We start from the raw sequence: 12,900 nt of genomic DNA on the forward strand, positions 1-12,900 counted from the left end.
AGTTAAAAACGCACATAAATAACGTTCCTTGACCTTGAATCACATAATTTAAAAGTGTAATAATATATATATATTTTATCCCCCTTTCTCCCAATTTGGAATGCCCAATTCCCACTACTTAGTAGGTCCTCGTGGTGGCGCTGTTACTCGCCTTAATCCGGGTTGTGCATGACACCGCGGAGACTCGCAGCATGTGGATGCTATTCTCCGCGATCCACGCACAACTTACCACACGCCCCATTGAGAGCGAGAACCCCTAATCGCCACCACGAGGAGGTTACCCCATGTGACTCTACCCTCCCTAGCAACCGGGCCAATTTGGTTGCTTAGGAGACCTGGCTGGAGTCATTCAGCAAAACGAAATAAATATATATTATAAATATCAAATAAATAGTGGTTTGATGTGGTTCTGTGGTTAGTTCTTCTTGGAGACGAACTCACTGGGTCTCTTTCTGTCTTCATTCCTCTGAATGTAATTGATCGCTCGGCATGTAACGGTCATGACGTTGGTAAAGTTGATCAGGATGGAGTGCACGGCCGTCTTGCGTGTCCATGTCGATCCGACAGGTAGAGGAGGGCTGGAGATGCCTTCAACCTGTATATTTCTCTTCTGGAGCTATAGGTATAAATAAATGTATAAACATTTGTTTAGAAGCCACCACTTATGAATATACAAATATCTGTAACACTTTACAATAAGGTAAAATTTCCTTCCTACTCCCTGAAATATATTACTAAAATAAGTGTCCTGGGATATCTCACTGGTCTCTGTGACAGCGCAACACATATGTGCCTCCGGGCCACAGTTTGCACGTTTTCATAGTTTTGTAGTTTCAGCGAATTATTGAGGCTTAATGCCATTTTTAAGCCATGTTGTTCATAACCGTAGACAGTTGAGGGCGCTATTTTGTTGCTGTTTTTTTTAGCAACAATTTCTGCACAATGGCGGCCTCAATAAAGCTAGTTTTGTATATTTGGAGGGCGTGTTTTAGAAAGAGGGGGCGTGGCTAATTCAATGTTGTTTTTTACAGCATTATTAATCTTTGTTCATTTATCAGTTTAATATTAATATAACATTTTAAAATGAACAGTATTGTTGGTTCGTGATCATTTTGCTGTAATGCAAATACAACTTTTAATGTTACAGTCACACTTTATGGGGTAAGTTGTCACTGTGGGAACCTGATATTAAATTAATTATAGGCTTTCCTGTTAAATATTATGAAATGGCAAAAATGTAAAAGGTAACATACAAATGATGCAAACTATTGTGTTTGACCAGCAGATATTGTGATAAAATTATTGGATAAAATTACAGTTTGCCTTGATCTCCACATATATATTAAATAATGCAATTAGTATACAATTTAGGGGGAGTTTTTTTTGGGTAAAAATATTCTTTAGCATCAACATGCAAAAGTGTGATTTCAATATTTTGACATTTAAGTACCAAAACAAACTTCGCCACCTCTTGTAACCAAAGTAAATAAAGATGCTAAATTCATCCCAGTGACCACTGTGATAGCGTGCGCTTATTTGCTTTTAACATTCAAGTGCGCTTACCTGGATGTTAATGGAACCCAGCAATCGTTTCGTCCCATATTTGGCATCGTTCATCAGGGATGAGGTCAGATTTTCTCTCTCAATGTAACTCATATGATTTTTATACCAGGTCAGAACACTGTAAATGCGCCCTAGACACCTTTCCTGAAACACAAGACATTACACATGTTCATTTAGGGGGGCTTTTGAATACTTTAAAATCTTCAAAAAATGATAAGTGAATAACAACTTAAATGTCTGCTACTCACACAAAGCTATCATATGACTGCAGAAGACTTATAATAGGAATATAGTGCACAAGTTGTATAAACTACTTATATCCTCATGACAGGGCTGGATTGGTAATCTGGCATACCGGGCATTTTCCCGGTGGGCCGACACACTTTTGGGCTGATCAGGGGCGGATTGGCCATTGAGAGAACCAGGCCGGCCGAGAAACAGGCCGGATGGGCTGCGATAAGCTGAAATGAGCCACGCGTTATGCCAAAGGGGGCAGCGATATGCAGAAAAGGACAGTGACATAAGGTGCATTTTAAAACTGTTCTGAGACCAGTGCTGACAGACAGCACACTGGAGGTTAAGTCGTTCACTAAATAGGGAGCAAGGGAGCATCCTATAGCTCTCAAGTGCGTTCACTCCTAAAATCAGACCAAAAGTTCAGTTTCAGGCTGCAGATGATGTTTGGATCACTCAACATGTTTAGCACACATGGGACAATGATAATCCGTACATAGATTCACCATTTTAAAATGCTACATTATATTTTAACATTATATCGTGACATGAAGCGCAGGATAGTAGAGCTGCAGACGCGGTCATTTTTACGACGGTAGACCGTAGTGTGACGCTCTTGTTCTACCCGCTCCGTACGGGACTCGAACCTAAGTCTCCGGCGTGGGAGGCGGGTGCTCTAACAAGGAGGCTAAAGGCTACAACCCTAGCGTCAGTCGCTAGTGCACCTCTTGAGGTCAGGAGAGTGAGGTTTATACACTGCACAGCTATCTACCAGCTGGCTCCCGTTACACTCACCCCTCTAAACCTCACTCCCATCCGGGTCACGGCACCAATGTGACGCTCTTGTTCTACCCGCACCTTACGGGACTCGAACCTAAGTCTCCGTCGTGGGAGGCGGGTGCTCTAACAAGGAGGCTAAAGGCTACAGCCCTAGCGTCAGTCGCTAGTGCACTTCTTGAGGTGAGGTTTACACACTGCACAGCTATCTACCAGCTGGCTCCCGTAACACTAGCGGAGAAATACAGTTAGCATCTTTGGCTAAAATACTCTGCAGAAAATGAAGCTGAAACAATCTTCATGTGTCAGATATGGCAAGGTTTGTGACAGGACAATTCATTGTGGTTCCAGAGCGCCGTCTAAAATTAGCATTATTAATCTACATGTTTCAAGCCTATTGATAATAAACAGAGATTTTTGTTTACATTTTGTGAAAATGAATCCGAGATAAAATCATCTATGGTGTGGAGTCCTCGGGGGGGCCTTGGTAGCTCAGCGAGTATTGAGGCTGACTATCACTCCTGGAGTCGCGAGTTCGAATCCAGGGCGTGCTGAGTGACTCCAGCCAGGTCTCTAAGCACAAATTGGCCCGGTTGCTAGGGTGGGTAGAGTCACATGGGGTAACCTCCTCGTGGTCGCTATAATGTGGTTCTCGCTCTCGGCGGGGCGTGTGGTGAGTTGTGCGTGGATGCCGCGGAGAATAGCGTGAAGCTTGCACACTCGCTACGTCTCCGTGGTAACGTGCTCAACAAGCCACGTGATAAGCTGCGTGGATTGATGGTCTCAGACGCGAGGCGACTGAAATTCATCCTCCGCCCCCGTTTCAGGCGAGTCACTACGCCCCCATGGGGACTTGGAGTTCTTTGGGAATTGTGTATTCCAAATTGGGGTAAAAAAACAATAGCTTAGAGTATTTTTAAACAGCACTATTTAGATTTTAGTTTTTCGTAGATTTGCATTTAAAAATATCAAATTGGTTCATTAAGACTTTTACTACCCCTGAAGCCCCATACATTATCTTTCCTATATATGTACTGTATATATAAACAGTAGAAGATCCCCCGTACTCCACAACTTTGGATGTCTTTGGGCCACAATGTCCTTATTCTTATTAGCCAAGAGTTGTTGAGCGGAGGGGGGGGGGTGTTCGCTGCCATTTTCTGTATATCGCGGCGGCATTTTTGGTCCGTTCTGCATAACGTGGCGGCTCATTTTAGTTTATCGCAGCACATTCAGCCCATTTCGCGACCGACCCACCGGACCCCTCGGTTCTCCCCTGATCGGCCCCAAAGTGCATCGGCCCACCGGGAAAATGCCCGGTATGCCAGATTACCATTTCAGCCCTGAGTTAAAGTGTTAATAACACAATCAAAAACATTTGTTTTGCATGTGCAACTAGTATTTAATCCATTTAAGTCCATTTAATTACATATATTAAGTAGAAACAGCAACATTTAAATAGCAAATCTAAGTTAAGTCTACTTGCATTTAGTTACCTTAACTTAAAAAGTTGAGTTAAGTCACCAAGTTAAGTGAATTTGACTGTACTAGTTTTGTAGACGCGATTACTCAATTCAACTGAGGGAACGAGTTTACTCAATCAATAGAGTAAAGTCAACTTATTCGAGTTTTCAGTGTTTGAACTGTCATGTGAAAGAAAGAGCTGCGCAAAGATTCTACAAAATTCACTTTTTGTGTTCCACACACACACACAAAAGCATTTGGAACAACTTGGGTGTGAGTAAATAATTACATCATTTTTGCTGTGAATTATTCCTTTAAACGTTTGATTTAAAAGTTTAAGGATATCATATCTTTCATAATGAGTATGACCGTGTTTGAAGTCATTTTCTCAGATGAAAAGTTCCCATTATTGAATCATCTGTAAATGAATCACAACCAAAATAACGACATGTTGATATGAATGATGTTCTTACTGTGCTGAAGTTTCTGGACAGACATCCGTCTGTGGCTTTGAGGTGTGGAGTGCTGATTTTCACACCTTCAAATGAAGTCATGTTCACCATTTCTTTGAATTCTTTCTCAAACTGGACATAAAGAACATGCAGGGTTAGTTGAAGACAATCATCAATCCCAAAACATCTTCAATTCAATCTGTCTTGAAAAGCACCTGTTCATCTCGCAGTGTTTTCACGTCCTTGAGTAGTTTTTGTGCCATCAGGTGCCATTTCTGTTTTTCGGTTGGAGGACTCTTAATGTCAACATCCTGAAGTTCGTCCCCTGATGTTTCGGTTAATTCATCCATACTGCTGTACAGAGCCGCTGCATGTGTAACACTGATGAACACTGCAAGAGTGAGAGACAGCGAGACAGTATCTGCAGAGAGAGAGAGAGAGAGAGAGAGTGAGGAGAGCTGTCTGTCTGCACACGACTGGTAGATATTCGATCAGTCTTACTCCTCCACTTACTCAGAGATAATGGCATCATTAAATTGAGCAAGATTATTCGATACTTCCAGAAAACCCAAAGCTACTGAAGTTTTTCAGTTTTAGAGTCAGTTTTATACACAGACTTCAGGAGTTTCCACCTCTCAACCCGCCTCAAATGCATAAAAATAGGGGGAAACTGCCTTGATTCTTATTTTCATAAAACAATTACAATTCTTTTCCCCTCTAAAATCACAAAGAAAGTACAAGTGGTGATTTTTTTAAATGGTACTTTTATTGCTTTAAAAAATATTCATTACATATTATAGCATATACGACTATATATATATATATATAACCTATAGTATATAAAAAATATATAGTATATACTAATATATATATATATATATATATATATATATATATATATATATATATATATATATATATATATAAACCTTTGTATATACTACTATATATATACATATATATATATATATAGTAACCTATAGTATATACTATATAGTACATACTATGCTGTAGTATCTTTTTAATAAGTTGTAGTATTTAGTACTTTATAGTATTTTTGCTTTATTTTTTGTTCTAAAGCACAGCGTTATGCACCAAATCTCGCACAAAAAACTGCATCTGGGAGTCTTTGTCTTTGCCCACCATAGTAAACATAATGACATTTTATAAATCGATTTTAAAAACCATCGGCTGAGTTATCGGCTTTCCCCACCACCTTAGTTATCAGTATCGGCAAAATCCACTATCGGTCGACCTCTATCTATTAGTAACCTAATGTTTATCACCTAATTAAATAATGGTTTAAACTAGTACAAAATGATGAGTTATAAGCTGTAATTTATTACTGTGTATATAATATTCTATATACTAACTTTGACTATTAGTATGTACTATACTATATTTCTAATAAGTAGTAATAATACTTAGTAGCTAATAGTAATGATTGTAACCTACTTAATATATAAAAACAGTACATTTCTTAATGTTGTTTTTGTTTTTAAAGTTTACATTATTACATATACACTATATAGTAATACATAATATATTGCTTTAGTGTATATATATATATATATATATATATGTATATATATATATATATATATATATATATATATATATATATATATATATATATATATATATATATATATATATGTGTGTATATATATATATATATATGCATATACTGTATATAAATATTACTTTAACTTATTCCAAATACTATATATATATATATATATATATATATATATATATATGAATGCATATTTATATTAATATTATTCTTATTATTACTATATTATATTTTGAATTAGTAATAGTAATAATAACAATAAAATTTAGCACCAACTTGATAATAAATTAAAATAATTATGAAGTAATATGAAAAATAGTACATTTCTAAATGTTGAATTTATGTTTACTGTATTGGCAATTAATATTATTTCTGTATCTCTACTAATTCAATAAGGTTCAACATCATCTTGGATATCTAAATATAGTAATTCATCAAATGTTTATCCTGTTATGTGGTCACAATGGGAACCTGCTGTTTATAGACTCTGTTTGAAATAGAAACACTATTTAAATGTTATTTAAATTATGAATGCAAAACTATTCATAAAACAGCAAAAAGTTTAGAAAAGGTAACAAAAATATTAAACTATAATAGCTAAAATATTTAACTGCTCTTTTTATAATTAATGCATTCAACGTATTAAACGGGACTACTTGCCCCACGTTTTTTAAGCCTTTTTATTTCTAAATTGTTTACCCAACAGCTGAAATGAAAATATTATATTTGTATTTTAGTTTGCAGAACAGAATGCACAAAAATGATCCTAGTTTAAGACATTTCTGAACTAGTTGTTTAAAACCAAAGGTAACGTAGTGTTCATGCAATTAGACTTTTGACTCAAAATCTAATAAAGGGACATTTTAGCTTTGCATGCTGGACTTGCTATTCACACACAGTTTCATATTCCTAATTGTTTCTATTATTCTGATTTTAAGAAAATAAAACAGACATCACAAATGCATTCCCATTTGAAATAAAAAATGTAAGTAAAAAGTCATGTGTCACTCTTATCCTTCTTCATTTTTTAATTCTGCTTTCAGTAAGTGCCTCATTCTGTAATATAATCATCTACAGTATTTTTGATGTCAGTATCTGTGGTCTTGAGATCCTCTGATGACCACAGGCCTGCTACTGCATATAGATTGTGGTTTGTAAAACAAGAGTATTTCCCTTTTGAACAAGTGGAAAATATTCAGTCGGTGGTGTACATGAACTTGGGGAGATTGAGAGAGTGTGCTATTATTTTAAGCAATGATGGAAGTTTCCATAACTTTTTTTGGGGACAAAAGCTGCACTACCTTTATGAAATAAACGGGTTATTTCTTGCATATGTTTACATTTAAGAATGGTTTGGTAACCCAGAATCTCGAAAATCAATTGCAAATGTAAAGTGGCTCCGAAACGTAAGTGTCCAGATACTTTTTGGGGCCGATGAATGTAGTTAACATTTGCCTTTAGTGGAAGATCATGATTGAAAAATAATGCAGGAATGAACTTTTGTAGAAAATGTTTTTGCATAATTGTTGTGAGCAATTTCAAACAAACATACCAAAACATGTTAGTATTTATTTATTTAATCAGGGACACTACACATTAAGAAATATAATATCAATGTAAAATGTGCCAGATTTAGCCAAGATGGCTCATTTTCATCTGTAGTCCCATGTCAGTTCATCTAAAAACATAAAGGCTGCTTTCCTATTTATTAAGAATGGTGGAAACAATATTTTGTGGTTTTTGAAGGAGGTGTGATCAAGTTTTTGATGATTCTGACATTTTTCCACTATGCTTCTATTGAAGTGTTTTTTTTATAATTATTATTATCAGTAAATCTGAACTTTCTTCTGAAGCTGCTATTTACTGGATCTCAATGCTCATGTATTTTTCGTTATCGTAGATGAATGCAATTTTTGCAACGGCTGTATTTCCTGACTGATGATCTTCGTAGCATGCTGTTCACCAACAAAACCAAGCTGGTGGAGCTGATTAGCCATATTGGTCTTGGTGGATAAGCTATTGAAGCAGCAGGTTACTGTATCAATAGTTCCATTAAAAGCTATCTGCCAGAGAATTTAATGGTGCACAACATTGCATACATTCTCGTTTTTAGAGGTCAAGCTCCACTCAAACTATATATTTATTTCCAGTGATTTGATATAGCTACAGTATAGCTTGCTGTGCAATTTCAACCAAATTGGCTGTGTGATTAGTGCACAAAAACGAACAAAATCTTCTGCTTCCAAGAGACTTAAATAACCCACTTTGTCTGAGATCCCCTGATTTCACTCTAAATCGTTTAGCGTAGGCTACTAGAAATTTGCATATGTTACAGTATGTGGTGCAGAGCTGGTACAGAAAGTTTCTCTTAGAAATACTTGAGATATAATCATATGCGCTTTTATTCCACAGAAATTCATAAATGTATGAGATGCGATTGCATGGGTGTTTTTGGAGAGGCATTACGGTTTCAGAACCTATTTGGGGTTTTTCTATCAGTGATGATCGTTGCTTATGATCTATTCTAGCTCATAATAAGTGCACACCAATGATATAGAAATGTGTAAATGTATTATCTCCTGGAACAACAGTGTATACAAAGATAACCCAACAGTGGGTCAAAGATAACCCAAAGATAAGCCCTCTGATTTCTTCGAGAGCTACAAGTCAAAGGTCAAAGGTCCTTTTTTAATTCAGTCAGTTGTCTCTCCATGGCCCGTAGCTTTGTGAGGCTCTAGGCGAGATCATGAAGATGGGCCTCATTGATGTCATTGCATTAAAACAGAGCCATTGCATCAAACTCAAACATAAAAACAATTTAGCCAATTTTTTTAATTTACGCATTTCAGTTTCATTACAAAATTCCATCCAATAGAATTGTGTAATGTTTAATATTTCGCTTTTTATTTTATCAAAGATTACTCAATTCAATCAGATGGAATTTTGTTATGAAACTTACATGCGTAAATGTTAAAATAATTTTTTTTGAGTGTGTGGCGAGAAAAAACCCCAACAAAAAAATACACTTTTCATAGAAAAAATTAAAGGGATTACTTAATTACAGTTACTTCTGATGTAATTGCGTTAAATACTGTATAGACTCTATTCAATATAAAACAATAGTGAATTTAAAATAGAAATTTTACATCTAATGTTAAAATATATATTTTCTAATTTAACGCTGCCCCTTTAAATTCTTTGGCCAGCTCATGAATAATTTATTTGATTTTATTTGAAAGAACAGTTTCATGTCTATCCTTGTATATTTCATCTGATCGAGGTTGATCAGGGTTTTAGAAAGTAATTAGTAATAATTAATGCAATTACTTTTCAGACAGAGTAATTAGTACAGTAATCTAATTACACTGTAGAAGATGTAATTAGTAGTTAGTAATTAATTACTTTTTAGAGTAACTTGACCAACACTGGAATTAATATATATATGTTTATATGTAAATGTTAATGTATATATAAATGTTTCAAATATCAATTTAGAAACTGCAAAAATAGATATAATGCCCATTAAAAGTCGGTGAAAGCACATTTCTTCATTTGCTTCACAAAATGAAATCGCGTTTACCCAGTAATGGGTGTAATGCATTACTAAGTAATGAATTACTGAGTAATGAATTACTGTAAATTACTTTTTCCATTGAAAAAGGTCAAATAAGCGATTGCTCTTATTTTTTCAGTAATTAATTACAGTTACTTCTGATGTAATTCTGTTAAATAGTGTATAGACTCAATTATAGAACAATTATAGATTAAACAATAGTGAATTTAAAATAGAAATGTAACTTCTAATGGTAAAATGTATTATGTAAAATGTTTTCTAATTGAATGCAGCTCCCTTAAGTTCTTTGGCCAGTTCATGAATACTTTATTTGATTTTATATGATTTATTTGAAAGAATTAAAAGTACAGTTTCACGTCTATCCTTGTATATTTCATCTGGTCGAGGTTGATCAGGGTTTTAGAAAATAATAAGTAATCCAATTACTTTTCAGACAGAGTAATTAGTACATTACACTGTAGAACTAGAAGAGGTAATTAGTAGTTGATAATAAATTACTTTATTTAATTAATTTACCGAACACTACGTTTCCCTGTGGTAACCAACCACGCCTCTTAAACGTTTTCCGTTATGTTCAGTAACGGACGACAAATTGATTTATCAAGCATTTTCATGAGACATTTACATTTCACAATTATATAGCACTTTCTTTGTTTAGCACTTTATTTACATCACACATTTATGGCAACACCTCTCAATGATAGTTAGAGGTTTATATTTTTTTAAACTGTGGTATTGGCGCCAAAAGTCAATCTAGGTTGCGCGAACGAACCTCGTCAAGGAATTGAGCGGGAAAATGACCACAGAAGTTCTTTTGAGAGACTCAGCGTCCTTTGATCATCCTGTCTAGACCATGGGGAAATCCATCCACCGTTTTGCCAAAGTTTTGCCAAATATTTCTACTATGTTTTGGGAGATTTTCTTTGGTTGTTGTGGAACCACTAACTCAGAGAAAATTTGGAGGACTCCCCTCTATGAATTGAAACGTGAAATTGAGCGAACTTGGGTGGAAACCCATCTTATGGTATCCTAAACTTTTTGAGCCTTCGACTTTCTGTGAGGAGAAACTAGTTCTCTACAGTAACCACTAGATGGAAGTGTAATACTGATCCTTCTGCCTATTCATTTCCATTTAATTTAGACAGTTTTGATGACCACACTCACTATTTATTACTACCGCCATCATTCCAGTCAGTTTTAGTTTTTATCAGCACTTTTAACAATGCACATTGTTTTAAAGCAGCTTAAAAAAGGGCCTTAAAGGGACAGTTCACCCAAAAATGAAAATACAGTCATCATTTACTCACCCTCATGCCAACCCAGATGAGTATGACTTTCTTTCTTCTGCAGAACACAAACGAATATTTCCACTCTGCAGATTCATACATTGCAATTGAATGGTGGCCAAAACTTTGAAGCTCCAAAAAGCACTTAAAGGTAGTATAAAAGTTATCCTGTGGTTACATTTATATATTCAGAAGTGATATAATAGATGTAGGCGAGAAACAGATCACTAATTAAGTCCTTTTTTACTTTAAGTTCTCTCTGTCCAGTAGGTGGTGATATCCATGAAGAATGTGAATCATAAATGCAAAAGAAGAAGAAAGTGAAAGTGGAGATTGATAGCAAAAAAGGACTGAAATATTTATCTGTTTCACACCCACACTCCTCATATTACTTCTGAAGACATGGATTAAGCCACTGGAGTCGTATGTATTACTTTTATGCTGCCTTTGTGTGCTTTTTTGAGTTTCAAAGTTCTGGTCACCATTCACTTGCATTGTATGGACTGACAGTGCTGAGATATTCTTCTAAAAATCTTCATTTGTGTTCAGCAGATGAAAGAAAGTAATGCACATCTGGGATGGCATGAGATTAAATGATAAGAGAATTTTCCTTTTTGGGTGAACTGTCCCTTTAATACGAGGAGCAACATACCAGTAGGATTTTAGAGATAGGGACTATAAAGCACCCATGAAATATTTAGCAGAATACTATTGTTTTAACTCATACGGCCTGACCATATATTTGTCTAATGTTCGAACAGCATCTTTTGTTGGTCCTGGAATAACATCCTTGTCAAACAAACCCTAACCATGAACCAGATCAGAGGGCGTTTGATAGCAATGCTGAGCCCTTAACCTAACACTAACCCTGTAGCCTAAATCTAATCCTGATATCTGGACCAACAAGGATGCAGGTCCAGGAAGATCACGGTAAGGCAGTGGGTAAGTCCTAAAACACATTTGTCCTATCCTTTCTGGAAGTTTTTGACGTTGTGTTCTTTTAGAGAGGAACTACATGCTCTGGATGCTCTTGACATTCTTTAATATTTAATCAAGAGTGTGTGTGTGTGTGTGTGTGTGTGTGTGTGTGTGTGTGTGTGTGTGTGTGTGTGTGTGTGTGAAATAGGTCTTTTTTTTTATTTGGAAAGTGTCGGATGTTGGCCCGACTTTAACCTTTAAATAGGAGAAAACGTGGTAGCATTTTATACTAAAGTTACATTTGTTATAATTAAATGCATTAAGTATCAAGAACAAACTATAAATATTTCTTACATTATTAACCTTTGTTAATGTTAGTTAATATTGTTCATATTACGTTCATGTTAGTGCATTAACGAATATTAACAAATACAACTTTTTATTTAAAAAATTTATTAGTATACATTGTTGAAATGAACATTTCACCAAGATGAATAAATGCTGTAAAAAGTATTGTTCACTGATAGTTCATGTTAACTAATGTAACCTTATTTTAAAGTGTTCCTGAAAATGATTACCGTATTTTTGTATGTCAAAAGCTGTGCATACAATTAAACTCTAAAAACCAAAAAAAACATTTAGAACAATGACTGAAGTATTTGAATCTTGTGACAAATGTGACAGTTAACAAAACTGTTTTGATTTTCTTGTTTACATTTTTTTTAGAATTACAGGTTCAAATTTTCAGATTAAGAATTCTAAACTCCAAATTCAAATCTCTCACATTTTGATCCCAGAAATTCAAATCTAGGACAAAGGTCAGGATAGGTCAAGCTGGGCTGCACCACCCAGTGGTTAGAATGTATAGTAGAAAATGTACATTGTCCAAGATTAATAAAGTTCTACCCTTTGTGGTTTATGTTAACTACTGTGTTAACTAAACATACACACATTTAATGTACAGTGTTACCACACATTCTGACAATATAAAGTCAGCAATGACAATAAGTAAAAATAAAGGAAAATGAATGACTTATACTATCTGAAAATACTATG

General features: G+C 35.2%; 1 protein-coding gene across 1 annotated transcript; it reads right to left on the bottom strand.

Annotated features, from left to right (window-relative positions):
* Nucleotides 1-415: 415 nt before the first annotated feature.
* On the bottom strand, nucleotides 416-5,636 carry LOC127619450 (interleukin-6-like). The gene is made up of 5 exons (XM_052092307.1): nucleotides 5,586-5,636; nucleotides 4,706-4,966; nucleotides 4,512-4,622; nucleotides 1,564-1,707; nucleotides 416-616 (listed from the first exon to the last, which is right to left on the bottom strand). The coding sequence occupies exons 1-5, from the start codon at nucleotides 5,634-5,636 to the stop codon at nucleotides 416-418; spliced, it is 768 nt and encodes a 255-aa protein (XP_051948267.1).
* Between the last annotated feature and the right edge of the window lie 7,264 nt (nucleotides 5,637-12,900).

The sequence above is a fragment of the Xyrauchen texanus genome, chromosome 26, assembly GCF_025860055.1.
Source record: "Xyrauchen texanus isolate HMW12.3.18 chromosome 26, RBS_HiC_50CHRs, whole genome shotgun sequence".
In the NCBI taxonomy this organism is placed as follows: domain Eukaryota; kingdom Metazoa; phylum Chordata; class Actinopteri; order Cypriniformes; family Catostomidae; genus Xyrauchen; species Xyrauchen texanus.

Excerpts from the sequence above, each read along its gene's own strand:
- LOC127619450 (XM_052092307.1), bottom strand. The coding sequence starts at position 5,636 with ATGGTGGGCAAAGACAAAGACTCCCAGATGCAGTTTTTTGTGCGAGAT. Across the intron at positions 4,623-4,705 it reads AAACACTGCGAGATGAACAG|TTTGAGAAAGAATTCAAAGA; the intron begins GTGCTTTTCAAG and ends CTTTATGTCCAG. Across the intron at positions 617-1,563 it reads TGGGTTCCATTAACATCCAG|CTCCAGAAGAGAAATATACA; the intron begins GTAAGCGCACTT and ends TTATACCTATAG.